General features: G+C 41.2%; 2 protein-coding genes across 4 annotated transcripts in view; one reads left to right on the plus strand and one right to left on the minus strand.

The window, feature by feature from the left end:
- The window catches only part of LOC128657076 (oocyte zinc finger protein XlCOF6.1-like), an 81,193-nt gene extending 76,921 nt beyond the window's left edge, over window positions 1-4,272 (minus strand). For both annotated transcript variants that reach the window (XM_053711311.1, XM_053711310.1), the window contains exon 1: window positions 4,253-4,272. The gene's annotated coding sequence lies outside the window, so the exon portion shown is untranslated. The remainder of the gene's footprint in view (window positions 1-4,252) is intronic.
- A 56-nt stretch (window positions 4,273-4,328) lies between these two features.
- The window catches only part of LOC128657075 (gastrula zinc finger protein XlCGF26.1-like), a 51,840-nt gene continuing 32,045 nt past the window's right edge, over window positions 4,329-24,123 (plus strand). For both annotated transcript variants that reach the window (XM_053711308.1, XM_053711309.1), the window contains exons 1-4: window positions 4,329-4,376; window positions 9,960-10,082; window positions 23,553-23,612; window positions 23,816-23,963. In XM_053711308.1, coding sequence (XP_053567283.1) covers window positions 10,005-10,082; window positions 23,553-23,612; window positions 23,816-23,963 — 286 coding nt within the window. In that variant the 5' untranslated portion in view covers window positions 4,329-4,376; window positions 9,960-10,004. The remainder of the gene's footprint in view (window positions 4,377-9,959; window positions 10,083-23,552; window positions 23,613-23,815; window positions 23,964-24,123) is intronic.

Below are 24,123 nucleotides of genomic sequence, written 5' to 3' on the forward strand. Positions count from 1 at the left end.
GTTGAAAAGGGCCGATTTATGAAATTCAAGGGACATTTGGGGCCCAATATTTTTAAAATTCCACAGTAAAAATGGTCCAAACTTAGTGATACCGTAGAGGGGTCATTGTGTGAGCTAGCTGTGGTGAAATTTTAGTGGAACAATGGGAGATTTCTATTTTATTCCTAAGTGAATTTGCTGAAAAGGGCCGATTTATGAAATTCAATGCACATTTGGGGCCCTATATTTTTAAAATTCCACAGTAAAAACTCTCCAAAATGTGTGATATCGTAGAGGGGTCATTGTGTGAGCTAGCTGTGGTGAAACTTTAGTGGAACAATGGGAGATTTCTTTTTTATCCCAAAGTGAAATTTTTGGAAACTGACTATTTTTGCAGTTTTAGGGACATTTGGGGCCCAATATTTTTAAAATTCCACAGTAAAAATAGTCCAAACTTAGTGATACTGTAGAGGGTTCATTGTGTGAGCTAGCTGTGGTGAAATTTTAGTGGAACAATGGGAGATTTCTTTTTTATTCCTAAGTGAATTTGCTGAAAAGGGCCGATTTATGAAATTCAAGGGACATTTGGGGCCCAATATTTTTAAAATTCCACAGTAAAAATGGTCCAAACTTAGTGATACCGTAGAGGGGTCATTGTGTGAGCTAGCTGTGGTGAAATTTTAGTGGAACAATGGGAGATTTATTTTTTATCCCAAAGTGAAATGTTTTGAAATTGACTATTTTTGCAATTTGAGGGACATTTGGGGCCCAATATTTTTAAAATTCCACAGTAAAAATAGTCCAAACTGCGTGATACTGTAGAGGGGTCATTGTGTGAGCTAGCTGTTGTGAAATTTTAGTGGAACAATGGGAGATTTCGTTTTTATCCCAATGTGAAATTTTTGGAAAGTGACTATTTTTGCAATTTGAGGGACATTTGGGGCCCAATATTTTTAAAATTCCACAGTAAAAATAGTCCAAACTTAGTGATACCGTAGAGGGTTCATTGTGTGAGCTAGCTGTGGTGAAATTTTAGTGGAACAATGGGAGATTTCTTTTTTATTCCTAAGTGAATTTGCTGAAAAGGGCCGATTTATGAAATTCAAGGGACATTTGGGGCCCTATATTTTTAAAATTCCACAGTAAAAATGGTCCAAACTTAGTGATACCATAGAGGGGACATTGTGTGAGCTAGCTGTGGTGAAATTTTAGTGGAACAATGGGAGATTTCTTTTTTATTCCTAAGTTAATTTGCTGAAAAGGGCCTATTTATGCAATTCGAGGGACATATGTGGCCCAATATTTTTAAAATTCCACAGTAAAAAGTCTCCAAACTTTGTGATGTCGTAGAGGGTCATTGTGTGAGCTAGCTGTGGTGAAATTTTAGTGGAACAATGGGAGATTTCTTTTTTATTCCTAAGTGAATTTGCTGAAAGGGGCCGATTTATGAAATTCAAGGGACATTTGGGGCCCAATATTTTTAAAATTCCACAGTAAAAATGGTCCAAACTTAATGATACCGTAGAGTGGTCATTGTGTGAGCTAGCTGTGGTGAAATTTTAGTGGAACAATGGGAGATTTCTTTTTTATTCCTAAGTGAATTTGCTGAAAAGGGCCTATTTATGCAATTCGAGGGACATATGGGTCCCAATATTTTTAAAATTTCATAGTAAAAAGTCTCCAAACTTTGTGATATCATAGAGGGGTCATTGTGTGAGCTAGCTGTGGTGAAATTTTAGTGGAACAATGGGAGATTTATTTTTTATCCCAAAGTGAAATTTTTGGAAAGTGAATATTTTTGCAATTTGACGGACATTTGGGGCCCAATATTTTTAAAATTCCACAGTAAAAAGTCTCCAAACTTTGTGATATCGTAGAGGGTCATTGTGTGAGCTAGCTGTGGTGAAATTTTAGTGGAACAATGGGAGATTTCTTTTTTATTCCTAAGTGAATTTGCTGAAAAGGGCCGATTTATGAAATTCAAGGGACATTTGGGGCCCAATATTTTTAAAATTCCACAGTAAAAATGGTCCAAACTTAATGATACCGTAGAGTGGTCATTGTGTGAGCTAGCTGTGGTGAAATTTTAGTGGAACAATGGGAGATTTCTTTTTTATTCCTAAGTTAATTTGCTGAAAAGGGCCTATTTATGCAATTCGAGGGACATATGGGTCCCAATATTTTTAAAATTCCACAGTAAAAAGTCTCCAAGCTTTGTGATATCATAGAGGGGTCATTGTGTGAGCTAGCTGTGGTGAAATTTTAGTGGAACAATGGGATATTTCATTTTTATTCCTAAGTGAATTTGCTGAAAAGGGCTGATTTATGAAATTCAAGGGACATTTGGGGCCCAATATTTTTAAAATTCCACAGTAAAAATGGTCCAATCTTAGTGATACTGTAGAGGGGTCATTGTATGAGCTAGCTGTGGTGAAATTTTAGTGGAACAATGGGAGATTTCTTTTTTATTCCTAAGTGAATTTGCTGAAAAGGGCCTATTTATGCAATTCGAGGGACATATGGGTCCCAATATTTTTAAAATTCCACAGTAAAAAGTCTCCAAACTTTGTGATATCGTAGAGGGGTCATTGTGTGAGCTAGCTGTCGTGAAATTTTAGTGGAACAATGGGAGATTTCTTTTTTATTCCTAAGTAAATTTGCTGAAAAGGGCCGATTTATGAAATTCAAGGGACATTTGGGGCCCAATATTTTTAAAATTCCACAGTAAAAATGGTCCAAACTTAGTGATACCGTAGAGGGGTCATTGTGTGAGCTAGCTGTGGTGAAATTTTAGTGGAACAATGGGAGATTTCTACTTTATTCCTAAGTGAATTTGCTGAAAAGGGCCGATTTATGAAATTCAATGCACATTTGGGGCCCTATATTTTTAAAATTCCACAGTAAAAACTCTCCAAAATATGTGATATCGTAGAGGGGTCATTGTGTGAGCTAGCTGTGGTGAAACTTTAGTGGAACAATGGGAGATTTCTTTTTTATCCCAAAGTGAAATTTTTGGAAACTGACTATTTTTGCAGTTTGAGGGACATTTGGGGCCCAATATTTTTAAAATTCCACAGTAAAAATAGTCCAAACTTAGTGATACTGTAGAGGGTTCATTGTGTGAGCTAGCTGTGGTGAAATTTTAGTGGAACAATGGGAGATTTCTTTTTTATTCCTAAGTGAATTTGCTGAAAAGGGCCGATTTATGAAATTCAAGGGACATTTGGGGCCCAATATTTTTAAAATTCCACAGTAAAAATGGTCCAAACTTAGTGATACCGTAGAGGGGTCATTGTGTGAGCTAGCTGTGGTGAAATTTTAGTGGAACAATGGGAGATTTCTTTTTTATCCCAAAGTGAAATTTTTGGAAAGTGACTATTTTTGCAATTTGAGGGACATTTGGGGCCCAATATTTTTAAAATTCCACAGTAAAAATAGTCCAGACTTAGTGATACCGTAGAGGGGTCATTGTGTGAGCTAGCTGTGGTGAAATTTTAGTGGAACAATGGGAGATTTCTTTTTTATTCCTAAGTGACTTTGCTGAAAAGGGCCAATTTATGCAATTCGAGCGACATTTGGGGCCCAATATTTTTAAAATTCCACAGTAAAAACTCTCCAAAATTTATGATATCGTAGAGGGGTCATTGTGTGAGCTAGCTGTGGTGAAAATGTAGTGGCACAATGGGAGATTTAGCTTTTATCCCTAAGTGAAATTGCTTGAAAGTGATGATTTTTGCAATTTTAGGGAAGTTTGGGGCCCTATATTTTTAAAATTCCACACTAAAAAGTTTCCATACTTTGTGATATCTTAGTGGGGTCATTGTTTGAACTAGCTGTGGTGAAAATGTAGTGGCACAATGGGGAATTTTGTTTTTAACGCTTAGAGAAATGCTGGAATATGACTTTTTTTTTACATTTGAGTGACATTTATAACAAAAATGCTTGTGGTATTCATTAAAACATTTCTTATTAGCATATATGTATGGTACAGCCTTTAATAGTCTTAAGAAAGTGCTAACAAATAAGTGTCTGATAGCTTGACTACTGTTTTATAACTGTCTGATAGCTCCAAAACAGTGTCTGATAGCTTGACTTGGATTTTTAAACTGTCTGATAGCTTGACTCCAGTTATATACAGATATATAATATTATAGAGATATTCCCATTGCCTCACACACATACACACTTCTCCCAACTTCCCAGTGCATAATACACAGATAAATAATATTATAAAGATGTTTCTTCTGCCTCACACACACACTCCTTTCAGTACCTTATCCTCGAGTAGTAGCTAGATCCCCTGCAGCTAAAGGACTGGTAAACTGAAACTCACAGAAGTCACGTGACTGCAGTGACATCATCACTCCTTTAGCCGGACTGGATCTAGCCGCTATCAGGTAATAGATGTGATTTGAGAAAGCGTGACAATTAACATTAGCCGCCTAAGGGTTAGAGGTGAGCTGTGGGTAAGGAGAGAGGGGGTAATGTGCGAGACAGAAGGGAGCTTTGCGTCTACATGGGCTAGAGTGTGAGATAGAGGGGGCCGCGAGTCTACAGTGGCTGGGGTGTGAGTGAGGGTGGCTTAGAGTCTACAGAGGTTGGGTGTGAGATAGAGGGGGGCTTATAGTCTACAGGGGACAGAGCACAGAGGGGGATTGCGAGTCTACATTGACTGTGGTGTGAGAAGGGCCATAGGGTAAGAATCTGTACAGGGGCTGCTGGGGTGTAAGACAGAGGGGATTGATGGTCTGTACAGGGGCTGGAGTGTGAGACAGGGGTGCTGAGGGTCTGCAGTCTAGGGTTGCCATCCCTTAAAATACAGAACACTTATAAGTTACACATGCTGCAGGGTGTGCAGGTAGGAATATGAATAGTGTGCCCAGAAACACAATACATGTTCCTCCATGCACACCCTGCAGCATGTGTAACTCATAAGTGTCCAGGAAAACATGGCTGAGGTGGCAACCCAAGTCTGCACAGGGACTGGGGTGTAAGACAGAGGGGACTGACTTCTGAAATAGAGGGGACTGAGAGTCTGTACAGGGGTTTAGGATTGGGGCAAAGGAGGATTGTGAACCAGTACAGGACTGGGGTGTGTGTGTGAGAGAGAGGGGCTGAGAATCTGTGAAGGGGCTGGGGTGTGTGAGACAGAGGGGGCTGAGAGTCTATACAGAGACTGGGATGTGAGGAGGGCTGAGTGTCTGTACAGGGGCTGGATTGTGAGACAGAGGGGAGAGTTGAAAGTCTGTATTTGTACAGGGGCTAGAGTATGAGAAATAGGGGGCTAAGAACCTATACAGGTGCTTAGGTGTGAGGCAGAGGGGGACTGAGAACCATCAAATGGACTGGTGTGTGTGTGTGTGTGAGAGAGAGAGGTCTGTGAGTCTCTACAGGAGCAGAGGTGTGAAAGGGGCTGAGAGTTGTACAGGGGCTGGGGTGTGAGATAGAGGGGGACAGAGTTTGTACAGGGGCTGGGGTGTGAGAAAGAGGGGGGCTGAGAGTCTATACAGGGGCTGGGGTGTGATGTGGAGAGGGGCTGAGAGTCTGTACAGGGACTCGAGTGTAAGACAGAGGAGGGCTGAGAGTCTCTACAGGGGCTGTGGTGAGAGAGAGAAGGCTGAGAGTCTATAGAGAGGCTGAGAACTTGTACAGGGGCTTAGGTGTGAGACAGAGGAGGATTGAGAACCAGTACAGGACTGAGTGTGTAAGAGAGAGGGTCTGAGAATCTGTACAGTGGCTGGGATGTGAGACAGATGGGGGTTGAAAGTCTATACAGGGGCTGGCGTGTGAGGGGGGGCTGAGGGTCTGTACAAGGGCTGGAGTGTGAGACAGAGGGGACAGAGTCTGTAAAGGGGCTGGGATGTGAGACAAATGGGGTCTGAGAGTCTATACAGGGGCTGGGGTGTAAGGGGGGCTTAGGGTCTGTACAAGAGGGCTGGAGTGTGAGACATAGGAGGGCTGAGATCTTGTACAGGGGCTTAGGTGTGAGGCAGAGGAGGGCTGCGGACCAATACAGGACTGGGATGCAGGGCCGGTGCTAGGATTTTTGGCTACACAGGCAAAGACACATTTTGCCGCCCCCCCCCCCCCAATAAAAATAAAAAATATATATATATATATGATATACCCTGCTACTTAACATAATGTTCTAGTAATGTGTGTTTAACATAGCAGATAACAAAATTTACCTACACACAAAATACATATTCATACAATTTCACATATGCATACATACTTACACATACATATTTACACACACTCATAATTTACACATACACACACAAACACATATTTACACATACACATATTTACACATACACACACATATTTACACATACATACAAACACACATATTTACACATACACACACAAACACACATATTTACACATACATACACACATATTTACACATACATACACACATATTTACACACAAACACACATATTTACACATACACACACATATATATACACACATTTACACATACACACACATTTACACATACACACACATATTTACACATACACACACATATTTACACATACATACACACACATATTTACACATACACACACATTTACACATACATACATATATATATATACACATATTTACACATACACACACATACAAACACATATTTACACATACACACACATTTACACATACATACACATATATATACACACACACACATATTTACACATACACACATATTTACACATACATACACACACATATTTACACATACAAACACATATTTACACATACACACACATTTACACATACATACACATATATATATATACACACACACACACATATTTACACACACACACATATTTACACATACATACACACACACACATATTTACACATACACACACATTTACACATATATATATATACACACACACACACACACATATTTACACACACACACATATATTTACACATACATATTTACACATACATACACACACAAACATATTTACACATACACACACATTTTAATGTTTAATGTCTGCCATCACCCATAGTTTTGTAATATTATTAATTTACAACATGCCACAACTGCCTAAAGCAAGTAGCATACTTCTGGTTCAGGCAAATAGGAGTTGTTGCAGATATCCAGTGCAGCATAAGTGTCTGTGTCTTGCAAGTTGTCACTCAATTAAAAGTCCCTCTTCACATCTTATATCCCCAAGTAAGTTGAGCAGCCTGAACTAGCAAAAACTTCAGTGAAAACTGAACAGACACAACACACAGCCTAGCAAAACTCACTGCCTACCCATCCCCCTCTCCTGTCTGCCTCCACTCTGCTTTACTTCTTACCATGAGGGCTTGTGTTCCCAGTTGTTACATGATCGTAATCTCCCTCTGCATAAACAGCTCCCTTGGTTTAACAGTGCACAGTATCTCTCTGCACGGGGCTCGGGCTGCATTAAGCAGATACTCCCACAAATGGCACTAAGGTTAAAATGCAGCCATAAATCAGAAAAAAACGAAGCCTCTTTAAATGAAAGTCTTTATTGAAGCAACAGTTGAGAACGTGCAGCATGTAAAATAGCTCAGACAGTGAAGTAAAAGTAAACTATTTTCCATGGTGCAGGTTCTGAGCTGTTTGCTTAAATAAAGATTTGCTTTTAAAGGACAGGCTTTGTTTTTTTCTATAGTAACAGCTTTTTATCAATGTACAGGCTTTACCTGTGACTGTCTGCTGCCGGCATCAGGACTGAGGTACACACACACACTGGCAAATTCATTCCACTTCAAGCCAGGACAGCGTAGCTCCTTCATAGCTGCTCCACCCCCTCCTCCTTTCCCTACAGAAGCCCGCGCGCACTGAACAGAGAACTGTTACAGCCTGTGCGCGTGGGAAACATTTTCAAACAATATATTGTAATCATAAGAATTAAAGCTACATATGGAAATGGAAGAGTCAGTATTAGCACGATCTGCACCCCAATTTCCCAAGTACCCTAAAGGAAATTCAATGTTGTCTGGGGGCGGATCGCAAGTAGTACTGACTGTAACTCTGACTTAACCCCTTAATGACCACAATGTACCCTGTATGTCACTGGTCGTTAAGGGTTTTTTCAGGACATAATAGCACAAGTCTAGCAAGAACACGCTATTAATGCCCTCCCTCCAGCAGGCTTTGTGCAATAGAGCAGTCTCAACGCTGGTAGCAAGACCGAGCTATAAGACAATCAAGTCCCAAAAAAAGGCCAATGACATACAGGGTACGTCGCTGGTCCTTAAGGGGTTAAAAAAAAAAAAAAAAGTTGCTGCTGCAGATTTACCACCAGCAGTTTGCGCCCTCATGCTGAGGCGCCCTTAAGCGGTTGCCTTGCTTGCCTATATGCAAGCGCCGGCCCTGCTGGGATGTGAGAAAGAGAGGGGCCAAGTACCTGTTCAGGGGCTGAGTTGTGAGACAGAGGGGGTTAAGAGCCTGTACAAGGGATGGAGTGTGAGACAGAGGGGTGCTGAGAGACAAACAATGCAAAGTATTCCTGACTTGACTTGAAAGAGGTCTGAGTCTGTACAGGGACTCAGGTGTGAGGGGGTTGATAATCTGTACAGGGGCTGGGGTGTGAGGGGGCTGATATTCTGTACAGGGGCTGCAGTCTAAGGGGGCGGATATTCTGTACAGGGGCTGCAGTGTGAGGGGGCGGATATTCTGTACAGGGGCTGCAGTGTGAGGGGGCTGATATTCTGTACAGGGGCTGCAGTGTGAGGGGGCTGATATTCTGTACAGGGGCTGCAGTGTGAGGGGGCTGAGTGTCTGTACAGGGGCTGGGGTGTAAGGGGGCTGATATTCTATACAAGGGCTGCTGTGTGAAGGGGCTGAGTGTCTGTACAGGGACTGGGGTGTGAGACAGAGAGGGGCTGAGTGTCTGTACAGGGGCAGACATGTGAAACAGAGGGGGGCTAAGAGTCTGTACAGGGGCTGCAGTGTGAGATAGAGGGGGCTGAGAGTCTGTACAGGGACTGGGGTGTGAGGGGGCTGATACAATGAGCAAGCTGAATTTGCGGGAGTGAGGACTTGATGAAGTACAGTCTGTGTGTTAGGGTGAAGGGTACAAGTCTGACCTGTTTATAATAATTGTATATTTATCAATTGTATATGTGATGGGGTCACAGGAAGTCAGTCTGCATGGTTGTCCCACACAGGATGTGACATAACTGGGAAAAAATATGTTTCTTATTGCTATGACTCTGAGATATTATTATTACTGTGGCTATAATTGGCTATTTATGACTTAAGACAGGTGAAAAGTGAAGATTGACATTAAGTCATTTAACTAAATATGAAGAGGAAACCACATCCCAGAGTAATGCAATATATATAATTATATGAATCACAAGCACAGCTGTTCAGAGGGTAGTAGGTATAAGGACCAGGCTTACAGCACATGTAGTAGGGCAAATACTTACTTGGTGCACAGTATTTGTTGTGTCCTCACTTTAGCAGCCTCATATCATTTGTAATTTTATCCTATGATCAAGGTAATATTTGGGTTATACGATTTGGGGCAGATTCCGGTGTGAGCATCAAAAGCAGATGAAGAACTGAGGGGCAGCAGGACAGAGCTACCAGTTTGGGATAATCCCATAAATTACAGAATGACTGGTAACCAGGGAGCTGAGGCACTTAGTATTTTACATTTGTTTCCTGATTCATCAGATAACTCTGCATATTCCTGTATACAGTCACCTTCTCATGATACTAATATTAAATAAATGTGTCGCCCCATAACGTTTGACAAACCTGCTATATAGAGATTGTCACATTTTATTACTTTATATGTTATCTGCTGAACATGCAGCTGGTCACATATGTAGTATTAGATTGTGTATAAGTGAAATAAACATGTTTAATATCACATAATCATCTCTTTACCATTATAAAAATACAGGAATAGCTCTGATTATTTCTGATCTCTCACGCTGCTGTCTTTCTTTCTTCTTGCAGATGTCACATTTATAGCATCTGACTCAGTCACTGAGAAAAAACAGGATGAAGAAATACAGGAAGCAGATGGCAGAGCAGTTCCTGAGTCAGGCCCTGGGCATCATCTGCCTGCTGACCGGAGAGGTATGAGCTTCTGAATAATGTCATGTGACACTGGTCCTATTTACTGTGCTGCTTCTGATACATCAGACCTATGATATTAATCCTAACTTCAGCTCACCCAGACTATCTCACTAACCCTAAATTCATCTCTACCAGACCATCTCACTAACCCTAACTTCAGCTCACCCAGACTATCTCACTAACCCTAAATTCATCTCTACCAGACCATCTCACTAACCCTAACTTCATCTCACCCAGACCATCTCACTAACCCTAAATTAATCTCTACCAGACCATCTCACTAGCCCTAACCTCATCTCACTAACCCTAACTTCACCCCTATTGAGACCATCTCAACTCCAACTTCAGCTCATCCAGACCATCTCACCAAGACCATCTCACTAACCCTAACTTCATCTCACCAAGACCATCTCACTAACCCTAGCTTCATCTCACCCAGACCATCTCGCTAACCCTAACTTCACCCCATTGAGACCATCTCACTAACTCCAACTTAAAGGGACAGTATACTGAAAAATAGTTTTTCCCTTAATGTGTTTACAATTGCTTTTTTTACCAACTGCAGAGTAAAAAATGTATGAAAATTAGCTTTTTAAGGTTTTTTGTGTATATTAAAGCTCTGATTTTGTGTTTTGAAGCCACAACCTAATAAAATGGGTTGAGCTTGTAGGTATAATCAGATCTCATTACTGTATCACATTGTGTACATATACATGTTTCTTTATCTTATATCTGTCCATAAAACAATCACCAGTACTTGGAGAGAACAATGGAAAAATCAACATTGTATTACCTTATCTCTGCTATATCCCAAAAAGCTTATCTATAGCTTGGACCTGCGGCCACAAACTTTCAGAATAGGTGGGGATACCACAGGCTAAATCAGCTATTTCAAATGCCAATATAGGGGTAAAGGAGCTACTTGTAAACAATTTAATACACTCCAGCAGGTTAAGTGGATCATTGGGAACAAATTAAAGGGGAAAACATTTTTGAGTAAACTGTCCCTTTAAGCTCATCCAGACCATCTCACCAAGACCATCTCACTAACCCTAACTTCATCTCACCCAGAGCATCTCACTAACCCTAACTTCATCTCACCCAGGCCATCTCACTAACCCTAACTTCAGCTCACCCAGACCATTTCACTAACCCTAACTTTATCTCACCCAGACCATTTCACTAACCCTAACTTCAGCTCACCCAGACCATTTCACTAACCCTAACTTCATCTCACCCAGACCATCTCACTAACCCTAACTTCATCTCACCCAGACCATCTCACTAACCCTAACTTCAGCTCACCCAGACCATTTCACTAACCCTAACTTCAGCTTACCCAGACCATTTTATTAACCCTAACTTCATCTCACCCAGACCATCTCACTAACCCTAACTTCAGCTCACCCAGACCATCTCACAAACCCTAACTTCAGCTTACCCAGACCACCTGACAAACCCTAACTTCAGCTTAACCAGACCATTTCACTATCACTAACTTAAAGGATCACTCAATGCAGTAGAATTGCATAATTAATAAGTGCATAATAAAAAGACAAAGCAATTACCCCTACTCTGAATTTCAAATAAACAGTAGATTTTTTTTTCTGACAAATTTAGTTTTTTCTTCCATTTTGACGGCCCCTGTATCATGTGACAGACATCAGCCAATCAGAGACTAGTATATGTATACCCTGTGAACTTGTGCACATGCTCAGTAGGATCTTGTTTCCCAGAAAGTGTATATAAAAAGATTGTGCAAAATTTGATTATGGAAATAAATTGGAAAGGGTCTTAAAGGGACACTGAACCCAAATTTTTTTTTCTTTTGTGATTCAGTTAGAGCATTCAATTTTAAGCAACTTTCTAATTTAATCCTATTATCAACTTTTCTTCATTTTTATTGTATCTTTATTTGAAAAAGAAAGCATCTAAGCTTTTTTTTTGTTCAGGCCTCTGAACAGCACTTCTTTATTGGTGGATGAATTTATCCACCAATCAGCAAGAACAACCCAGATTGTTCACCAAAAATGGGCGGGCATCTAAACTTATATTCTTGCATTTCAAATAAAGATACCAAGAGAATGAAGAAAATTTGATAATAGGAGTAAATTAGAAAGTTGCTTAACCCCTTAAGGACGCATGTCGTACAGGGTATGTCGCACACAAACTGGTCTTTAAAGACCAGCGACGTACCCTGTACGACATTAGGGGTTTAAAGCGGCTGGAAGTGATCCTGATCGCTTCCAGCCACTTTCCGGTTATTGCAGTGATGCCTCAATATCGAGGCATCCTGCAATAACACCCCTTGGCCATCCGATGCAGAGAGAGCCACTCTGTGGCCCTCTCTGCACCGGACATCGATAGCCGGTATCGTTGGTGAATGGGAGCTGCAGTGCAGGGATCATGGGCGAGATAGCAGGGCACGCACACGGAGGCGCTCGCGTGCACGGGGGGTGGGCGCGTGCACGGGGTGGAAGCGGGTGGGAACGGCTACACTACAGAAAATGTTTTTAATAAAAGTGGGGTAAAATTTATTTTAAAAAAAAAAGCATTTAAAGTGAATGTCAAGTCACCTTCACCCCTCTTCCTCATCTTGTTAATTACCGAAAATAAACGTTAGTTTAAGTAATCATTTTTTTATAATTTAAGACTAAAACCATAATCGAAGGATTTATAACCCTACTTCGCTTACTTTCTTCCTCTGCCCGCCATCTTGTCCCTCGTATCTAATTTGATTGACATTGCCTTTAACGAATTATAGCTCATACCCCGTGGCGTCCAGCCCCTTTTTGCACACGTAACGCGATCAAACTGCGCATGCGCTCCCTAACAAATCGTCATTGACAATCCATGCTCATTCACGTGTAGCGCATGCAACAATTCCTAACACCTAACGCATGCGCAATGTCTATGTACCTGTCAACCGCGATCCCCCGCCGCAATCCCTAATAAAGTGTTTAACCCCTAAACCGCCGCTCCCGGACCCCGCCGCCACCTACAATAAAAGTATAACCCCCTAATGTGAGCTCCTACCCCGCCGCCATCTACATTATCTACCCCCTAATGTGAGCCCCTTACACCGCCGCCAGCTACATTATCTACCCCCTAATGTGAGCCCCTTACACCGCCGCCAGCTACATTAAACTACCCGCTATTGTGAGCCCCTACCCCGCCGCCATCTACCTTACCTACCCCCTAAAGTGAGCCCCTTACACCGCCGCCAGCTACATTATCTACCCCCTAATGTGAGCCCCTTACACCGCCGGCAGCTACATTAAACTACCCGCTATTGTGAGCCCCTACCCCGCCAACATCTACCTTACCTCCCCCGCCTCCATCTACCTTACCTCCCCCGCCGCCATCTACCTTACCTCCCCCGCCGCCATCTACCTTACCTCCCCCGCCGCCATCTACCTTAGCTACCCCGCCGCCATCTACCTTACCTCCCCCGCCGCCATCTACCTTAGCTACCCCGCCGCCATCTACCTTAGCTACCCCGCCGCCATCTACCTTAGCTACCCCGCCGCCATCTACCTTAGCTACCCCGCCGCCATCTACCTTAGCTACCCCGCCGCCATCTACCTTACCTACCCCGCCGCCATCTACCTTACCTACCCCGCCGCCATCTACCTTACCTACCCCGCCGCCATCTACCTTACCTACCCACTAAAGTGAGCCCCTTACACCGTCGCCATCTACCTTACCTACCCCGCCGCCATCTACCTTACCTACCCCGCCGCCATCTACCTTACCTACCCCGCCGCCATCTACCTTACCTACCCCCTAAAGTGAGCCCTTTACACCGCCGCCATCTACCTTACCTACCCCCTAAAGTGAGCTCCTACCCCGCCGCCATCTGTTTTAAAAATATTAAACCCTAATTTAATCCCCCTACACCGCCGCCACCTATATTAAACACATTAACCCCTAATCTAATCCCCCTACACCGCCGCCAGCTATATTAACCCTAATTATATTAGGGTTAATATAGTTAATATAGTTATTATATTATATATATTAACTATATTAACCCTAATTATATTAGGGTTAATATAGTTAATATTGTTATTATATTATATATATATATATATATATATATATATATATATAAAGTATAATAACCCTATCTAACTCTAACATCCCTAACTAAATTCTAATTAAAATAAATCTAATTAATATTATTAATTATAATATTCCTATTTAAATCTAAATACTTACCTATAAAATAAACCCTAAAATAGCCACAATGTAATTAATAATTACATTGTAGCGATTTTAGGGTTTATATTTATTTTACAGGCAACTTTGTATTTATTTTAACTAGGTACAATAGCTATTAAATAGTTATTTACTATTTAATAGCTACCTAGTTAAAATAATTACCAATTTACCTGTAAAATAAACTAACCTAAGTTACAAATACACCTACACTATCAATAAATTAAATAAACTACAAATATCTAAACTAAAATACAATAAAATAAACTAAATTACAAAAAAAAACCCCACTAAATTACAAAAAATAAAAAAAAATATTACAAGATTTTTAAGCTAATTACACCTATTCTAAGCCCCCTAATAAAATAATAAAGCCCCCCAAAATAAAAAAAATTCCCTGCCCTATTCTAAATTTAAAAAGTTCAAAGCTCTTTTACCTTACCAGCCCTTAAAAGGGCCTTTTGCGGGGCATGCCCCCCAAAAAACTGCTCTTTTGCCTGTAAAGAAAAACACAATACCACCCCCCAACATTACAACCCACCACCCACATACCCCTATTCTATACCCACCCAAACCCCCCTTAAATAAACCTAAAACTACCCACCTGAAGATCTCCCTACCTTGTATTCACCCAGCCGGGCAGAACTCTTCATCCGATCCGGGCGATGTCTTCAATCAAGCGGCAGAGAAGTCTTCTTCCACCGGCGATGTCTTCAAGCAAGCGGCAGAGAGTTTTCTTCCATCCGGCGATGTCTTCAAGCAAAGCGGCAGCTTCAATCTTCTTTCTTCGCTCCTCCGCCGCAGAGCATCCATCCGGCACAAAGACTGAACGAGGAATGAGGTACCTTTAAATGACGTCATCCAAGATGGCGTCCGTCGAATTCCGATTGGCTGCGGGGGAGGAGCGAAGAAAGAAGATTGAAGATGCCGCTTTGCTTGAAGACATCGCCGGATGGAAGAAGACTCTCTGCCGCTTGATTGAAGACATTGCCCGGATGGAAGAAGACTCTCTGCCGCTTGCTTGAAGACATCCCCGGTGGAAGAAGACTTCTCTGCCGCTTGATTGAAGACATCGCCCGGATCGGATGAAGAGTTCTGCCTGGCTGGGTGAATACAAGGTAGGGAGATCTTCAGGGGGGTAGTGTTAGGTTTATTTAAGGGGGGTTTGGGTGGGTTTAGAATAGGGGTATGTGGGTGGTGGGTTGTAATGTTGGGGGGTGGTATTGTGTTATTCTTTACAGGCAAAAGAGCAGTTTTTTGGGGGGCATGCCCCGCAAAAGGCCCTTTTAAGGGCTGGTAAGGTAAAAGAGCTTTGAACTTTTTTAATTTAGAATAAGGCAGGGAAATTTTTTTATTTTGGGGGGCTTTATTATTTTATTAGGGGGCTTAGAATAGGTGTAATTAGCTTTAAAATCTTGTAATATTTTTTTTATTTTTTGTAATTTAGTGGGTTTTTTTTTTTGTAATTTAGTAAATTGGTAATTATTTTAACTAGGTAGTTATTAAATAGTAAATAACTATTTAATAGCTATTGTACCTAGTTAAAATAAATACAAAGTTGCCTGTAAAATAAATATAAACCCTAAAATCGCTACAATGTAATTATTAATTACATTGTAGCTATCTTAGGGTTTTTTTTTATAGGTAAGTATTTAGATTTAAATAGGAATATTTTAATTAATAATATTAATATTAATTAGATTTATTTTAATAAGAATTTAGTTAGGGATGTTAGAGTTAGATAGCGTTATTATACTTAATATATATATATATATATATAATATAATAACAATATTAACTATATTAACCCTAATATAATTAGGGTTAATATATATAATATAATAACTATATTAACCCTAATATAATTAGGGTTAATATAGTTAATATAGCTGGCGGCGGTGTAGGGGGATTAGATTAGGGGTTAATGTATTTAATATAGGTGGCGGCGGTGTAGGGGGATTAAATTAAGGGTTAATATTTTTAAAATAGATGGCGGCGGGGTAGGAGCTCGCTTTAGGGGGTAGGTAAGGTAGATGGCGGCGGGGTAAGTAAGGTAGATGGCGGCGGGGGAGGTAAGGTAGATGGCGGCGGGGGAGGTAAGGTAGATGGCGGCGGGGGAGGTAAGGTAGATGGCGGCGGGGGAGGTAAGGTAGATGGCGGCGGGGTAGCTAAGGTAGATGGCGGCGGGGTAGCTAAGGTAGATGGCGGCAGGGTAGCTAAGGTAGATGGCGGCGGGGTAGGTAAGGTAGATGGCGGCGCGTTAGGTAAGGTAGATGGCAGCGGGGTAGGTAAGGTAGATGGCGGCGGGGTAGCTAAGGTAGATGGCGGCAGGGGAGGTAAGGTAGATGGCGGCGGGGTAGGTAAGGTAGATGGCGACGGGGTAGGTAAGGTAGATGGCGACGGGGTAGCTAAGGTAGATGGCGACGGGGTAGCTAAGGTAGATGGCGGCAGGGGAGGTAAGGTAGATGGCGGCGGGGTAGGTAAGGTAGATGGCGACGGGGTAGGTAAGGTAGATGGCGACGGGGTAGCTAAGGTAGATGGCGACGGGGTAGCTAAGGTAGATGGCGGCGGGGTAGGTAAGGTAGATGGCGGCGGGGTAGGTATGGTAGATGGCGGCGGGGTAGGTATGGTAGATGGCGGCGGGGTAGCTAAGGTAGATGGCGGCGGGGGAGGTAAGGTAGATGGCGGCGGGGGAGGTAAGGTAGATGGCGGCAGGGTCCGGGAGCGGCGGTTTAGGGGTTAATAACTTTATCAGGTGGCGGCGGGGTCTGGGGGCGGCGGTTTAGGGTTTAATACATTTTTTTGCTCATATTAACAGCTGTTTCAAAACGCATGCGCAAATTGTTGTCTGATCGGGAGCGTGCTTCAAGCCTACGTAAGAGAGCAGGAGGGACTGCTCTATAAGCAATACCGGAAGTCAAGGATGGGAGGAGTTGGCGTTCAAGACGTAGATAAGTTATAAAATAAATTATAATATCACAAGATGCTTATTTTCTAAAATAAATATTGCGGTTTACATTGCAAGTATATTGAGAAGTAATAATGTTCATTAGAAAGCATATATTTTACATTCACTTTAAGGGATCTGGGAGGGGGTGGGGGGTTGGTCTTGGGGGAGAAGCTACACTACAGAAAAAAATGAATAAAATAAAAAAACACATTTTTTTTAGTAAACTGGGTACTGGCAGACAGCTACCAGTACCCAAGATGGCTACCAATATGGTAGAGGGTGAGGGTTAGAGAGCTGTTTAAGGGGGATCAGGGAGGTTGGGGTCTAAGGGGGGATCCTAAAATACCTTTTATTTTAGTACTGGCAGACTTTCTGCCAGTATTTAAGATGGTGGGGACAATTGTGGGGTGGGGGAGGGAAAAGAGCTGTTTGGGAGGGATCAGGGGGTGTGATGTGTCAGGTGGGAGGCGGATGTCTACATTAAAGCTAAAATTAACCCTGAAACTCCCTACAAGCTACCTAATTAACCCCTTCGCTGCTAGACATAATACACGTGTGATGCGCAGCGGTATTTAGCAGTCTTCTAATTACCAAAAAGCAATGCCAAAGCCATATATGTATGCTATTTCTAAACAAAAGGGATCCCAGAGAAGCTTTAACAACCATTTGTGCCATAATTGCACAAGCTGTTTGTAAATAATTTCAGTGAGAAACCTAAAATTGTGAAAAATTTAACATTTTTTTTTTTCATTTGATCGCATTTGGCGGTGAAATGGTGGCATGAAATATACCAAAATAGGCCTAGATCAATACTTGGGGTTGTCTACTACTCTACACTAAGGCTAAAATTAACCCTAGAAGCTCCCTACATGCTCCCTAATTAACCCCTTCACTGCTGGGCATAATACACGTGTGGTGGCAGTCGCATTTAGTGGCCTTCTAATTACCAAAAAGCAACGCCAAAGCCATATATGTCTGCTATTTCTGAACAAAGGGGATCCCAGAGAAGCGTTTACAACAATTTATTCCATAATTGCACAAGTTGTTTGCAAATAATTTCAGTGAGAAACCTAAAGTTTGTGAAAAAATTTGTGAAAAAGTGAACAATTTTTTTTATTTGATCTCATTTGGCGGTGAAATGGTGGCATGAAATATACCAAAATGGGCCTAGATCAATACTTTGGGATGTCTTCTAAAAAAAAATGTATACAAGTCAAGGGATATTCAGGGATTCCTGAAAGATATCAGTGTCCCAATGTAACTAGCACTAATATTTAAAAAAAGTGGTTTGGAAATAGCAAAGTGCTACTTGTACTTATTGCCCTATAACTTGCAAAAAAAGCATAGAACATGTAAACATTGGGTATTTCTAAGCTCAGGACAAAATTTAGAAACTATTTAGCATGGGTGTTTTTTGGTGGTTGTAGCTGTGTAACAGATTTTGGGGGTCAAAGTTAGAAAAAGTGTGTTTTTTTCCATTTTTACCTCATATTTTATAAAAAAAAAATTATAGTATATTAGAAGATATGATGAAAATAATGGTATCTTTAGAAAGTCCATTTAATGGCGTGAAAAACTATATATAATATGTGTGGGTAAAGCAAATGAGTAAGAGGAAAATTACAGCTAAACACAAACACCGCAGAAATATAAAAATAGCCCTGGTCCTTAAGGGAAAGAAATTGAAAAATGGCCTTGTCCTTAAGGGGTTAAAATTTCATGCTCTATTTGAATCACAAAATAAAACATTTGGTTTCAGTGTCCCTTTAAAACTGCATGCTCTATGTTAATCTTAAAGGTTTATTTTGACTTGAGTTTCAGTCTACTTGAAAATTGTTATTGTTTAAAAAGATATTTATTCTCTTTATTACACATTCACCAGTTTTGCATAACCATCACTGTTATACTAATATACTTTTTGCATTATGATTACCTGTATCTAAGCCTCTGCAGACTGTCCCTTATCTCAGTGCTTTTCACAAACTTGCATTTTCACCAGCTAGTGCTGGTTCCTGCATTACTCCACAGAAGTGAGAACAATATTATCTATATGGCACACATACGCCTAGATTTAGAGTTTTGTCGGTAACGATCCGCGTAGCTAACGCTGGCTTTTTTCTGGCCGCACCTTTTAAATACCTCTGGTATTGAGAGTTCACAGAATGGCTGCGTTAGGCTCCAAAAAGGGAGCGTACAGGCATATTTACCGCCACTGCAACTCTCGATACCAGAGTTGCTTACGGACGCGGCCAGCTTCAAAAACGTGCTCGTGCACGATTCCCCCATAGAAAACAATGGGGCTGTTTGAGCTGAAAAAATACCTAACACCTGCAAAAAAGCCGCGTTCAGCTCCTAACGCAGCCCCATTGTTTCCTATGGGGAAACACTTCCTACGTCTGCACCTAACACTCTAACATGTACCCCAAGTCTAAACACCCCTAACCTTACACTTATTAACCCCTAATCTGCCGCCCCCGCCACCTACATTATCCCTATGTACCCCTAATCTGCTGCTCTAACATCGCCGACCCCTATATTATATTTATTAACCCCTAATCTGCCGCCCCCAACGTCGCCTCCACCTAACTACACTTATTAACCCCTAATCTACCGACCGGACCTGAGCGCTACTATAATAAATGTATTAACCCCTAATCCGCCTCACTCCCGCCTCAATAACCCTATAATAAATAATATTAACCCCTAATCTGCCCTCCCTAACATTGCCGACACCTAACTTCAAGTATTAACCCCTAATCTACCGACAGGAGCTCACCGCTACTCTAATAAATGTATTAACCCCTAAAGCTAAGTCTAACTTTAACCCTAACACCCCCCTAAATTAAATATAATTTAAATCTAACAAAATAAATTAACTCTTATTAAATAAATTATTCCTATTTAAAGCTAAATACTTACCTGTAAAATAAACCCTAATATAGTTACAATATAAATTATAATTATATTATAGCTATTTTAGGATTTATATTTATTTTACAGGTAACTTTGTATTTATTTTAACCAGGTACAATAGAATGCGAGCTCAATCTGATTGGCTGATCGGATCGGCCAATCGGATTGAACTTGATTCTGATTGGCTGATTCCATCAGCCAATCAGATTTTTCCTACCTTAATTCCGATTGGCTGATAGAATCCTATCAGCCAATCGGAATTCGAGGGACGCCATCTTGGATGACATCCCTTAAAGGAGCCTTCATTCGTCGGTAGTCCGTCGGGCCAGCAGGATGTTCCGCGTCGGAGGTCTGCAAGATGAACATGGATCCGGAAGAAAGAAGATTGAAGATGCCGTTGATAGAAGACTTCAGCCGGATCATGGACCTCTTCAGCTCCCGCTTGGATGAAGACTTCAGCCGGATCATGGACATCTTCAGCCCCCCGCTTGGGCTTGGATCAAGACATTGGAGGAGCTCTTCTGGATCGATCGGTGAACCTGGTATGGTGAAGATAAGGTAGGAAGATCTTCAGGGGCTTAGTGTTAGGTTTATTTAAGGGGGGTTTGGGTTATATTAGGGGTATGTGGGTGGTGGGTTGTAATGTTGGGGGGGGGGGGTATTGTATGTGTTTTTTTACAGGCAAAAGAGCTGAATTCTTTGGGGCATGCCCCGCAAAGGGCCCTGTTCAGGGCTGGTAAGGTAAAAGAGCTTTGAACTTTAGTAATTTAGAATAGGGTAGGGCATTTTTTTATTTTGGGGGGCTTTGTTATTTTATTAGGGGGCTTAGAGTAGGTGTAATTAGTTTAAAATTGTTGTAATATTTTTCTGATGTTTGTAAATATTTTTTTATTTTTTGTAACTTAGTTATTTTTTATTTTTTTGTACTTTAGTTAGTTTATTTCATTGTATTTATTTGTAGGAATTGTATTTAATTAATTTATTGATAGTGTAGTGTTAGGTTTAATTGTAACTTAGGTTAGGATTTATTTTACAGGTAATTTTGTAATTATTTTAACTATTTTAGCTATTAAATAGTTCTTAACTATTTAATAGCTATTGTACCTGGTTAAAATAAATACAAAGTTGCCTGTAAAATAAATATTAATCCTAAAATAGCTATAATATAATTATAATTTATGTTGTAGCTATATTAGGGTTTATTTTGCAGGTAAGTATTTAGATTTAAATAGGAATAATTTATTTAATAAGAGATAATTTATTTTGTTAGAATAAAATTATATTTAACTTAGGGGGGTGTTAGGGTTAGGGTTAAAATTAGCTTTAGGGGTTAATACATTTATTAGAGTAGCGGTGAGCTCCGATCGGCAGATTAGGGGTTAATACTTGAAGTTAGGTGTCGGCGATGTTAGGGAGGGCAGATTAGGGGTTAATACTATTTATTATAGGGTTATTGAGGCGGGAGTGAGGCGGATTAGGGGTTAATAACTTTATTATAGTAGCGGTGCGGTCCGCTCGGCAGATTAGGGGTTAATAAGTGTAGGCAGGTGGAGGCGACGTTGAGGGGGGCAGATTAGGGGTTAATAAATATAATATAGGGGTCGGCGGTGTTAGGGGCAGCAGATTAGGGGTACATAGCTATAATGTAGCTGGCGGCGGCGTGCGGACGGCAGATTAGGGGTTAATAATAATATGCAGGGGTCAGCGATAGCGGGGGCGGCAGATTAGGGGTTAATAAATATAATATAGGGGTCTGCGGTGTTAGGGGCAGCAGATTAGGGGTACATAAGTATAACGTAGGTGGCGGTCGGCAGATTAGGGGTTAAAAAAATTTAATCGAGTGGCGGCGATGTGGGGGGACCTCGGTTTAGGGGTACATAGGTAGTTTATGGGTGTTAGTGTACTTTAAAGCACAGTAGTTAAGAGCTTTATGAACCGGCGTTAGCCCAGAAAGCTCTTAACTACTGACTTTTTTCTGCGGCTGGAGTTTTGTCGTTAGAATTCTAACGCTCACTTCAGACACGACTCTAAATACCGGAGTTAGAAAGATCCCATTGAAAAGATAGGATACGCAAATGACGTAAGGGGATCTGCGGTATGGAAAAGTTGCGGCTGGAAAGTGAGCGTTAGACCCTTTCCTGACTGACTCCAAATACCGGCGGTAGCCTAAAACCAGCGTTAGGAGCCTCTAACGCTGGTTTTCACGGCTACCGCCAAACTCTAAATCTAGGCCATAGACTTTTTTGCTGTGTAAAACTAATAAAAAGCACTGAGATAAGTGACCTGCAGGGGCTTAGAAACAGGCAGATATTTAGAGGTTTAGTGGTTATAAAATATATAAATACAGGTATACCCCGTTCATACAGCGGGTTAGGGACTGGAGCCCCGCTGTAAAGTGAAAACCACCTTAAAGTGAAACAAGGCAGTTTTAGCTTTATTTTCACTTGCCAGTGTGTTTAAAAACTTGAAAACCTGTTTGAACTAACATATATTAGGCTATATAGTGCTATATTTAGTTTAACACTAGCACAGTATTCAATAAATACTGTACCTGTAAAATAATGACAATTACTGTAGCAACATTTGCCAGACTATAACACTGAGATTCGGATCGCACTGTGATTCTGTAAACAGAATGAACTGCGCATAACAAAATGGTGCCAGTCACTTTTCTTGCAATCTCACGAAGATTACAGCACTGTTTCAAAATCCTTGGAGGTTGAAATCCAGCTCCACAAAGCGCTGTATTAGCGAAGCACTGTAAAGTGAAGCGCTGTGAAGTGAGGTATATCTGTATAACATTATTGGTTACGCACATCTTGGGAATGTGTAGTAAAGGCGTTATCTATCTTTTTAAATGATTTTAAAAAATCAAGTAGACTGCCCCCTTTAAGCTCACTCACCTGCACAACCCTCCAACACAAATCCTCCCCCAGTACCCAGGGCCCCCTGCACATCTGCTGCAAAAAAAATACTAATCCTAACACCCAAGACCCCTCCCACCATAAAGAAAAATCCCAAGCATACAAAGTCCTACTACATGACCTCTATTGCTAAAACTCCCTACAGAACTTAAAGGCCCCTCTGCACGACCCCAACTACAAAAAAGGCTTAATACCCAAGGGACCCCAGCACCGATGGAACCTCCTATCAATCAAACGCTCAACTCCCCCCCCCCCCCCCCATCACACCCTCTCAAATGTTCCAGCGATGTCTATATTCCCGAGCTCATATCCTCAGTCTTTAGCAGCTTTTATCCATAGAGGTCACACAAAATTATCCACTATATTTTATTTATTTATGTTTTGTGACGATCAAGGGAAGTAAACAAGAACTTGTTAGTCCAGGCAAATGGAGTCTGATGATTTATCTCATACGTATTATAGGAATACACCATTGTGAAGAAGAGGCCCTCCCACAGCAGCGTTCAACAGCTGAGCGGAGAGGTGAGTATTGCTGGGGAATGTGACAAGATACCAGCATCAGGGCACAGTGACTCACTTTACTGACCCATCTGACCCTGTGTGTATTTCCTGCCTTTTGCCTGTGTCTCTGCATGTTCTCAGTAACTTTATCCTGGCTCTGTCAGTAAAAGTGTGTGGCAGAACCAGTCCCTGTGTCAGTGCTGAATGAGTTGTGTGTGTTTCAGGTGCCTATAAAGTGTGATGATGTTGCTGTGTATTTCTCTATGGAGGAGTGGGAGTATATAGAGGGACACAAGGAGCTTTACAAGGACATCATGATGGAGACTCGCCAAGCACTAAGGAATATGGAGATCCCAGGAAATGAGAGCTCAGGTAACGCTGTGTAGTAATAAATATCTCACTGAGGAAATGCACATGCACTACTGACGTGACTGACACAGAGCAAATCTACAGTGAATCCGTCATGTGTGATCTAATGAGCTGTCTGATTATAAACTAGTTTTATACCCAACAAAAATAATAAAAACACAGT

The sequence above is a fragment of the Bombina bombina genome, chromosome 4 (assembly GCF_027579735.1).
Source record: "Bombina bombina isolate aBomBom1 chromosome 4, aBomBom1.pri, whole genome shotgun sequence".
Classification (NCBI taxonomy): Eukaryota; Metazoa; Chordata; class Amphibia; order Anura; family Bombinatoridae; genus Bombina; species Bombina bombina.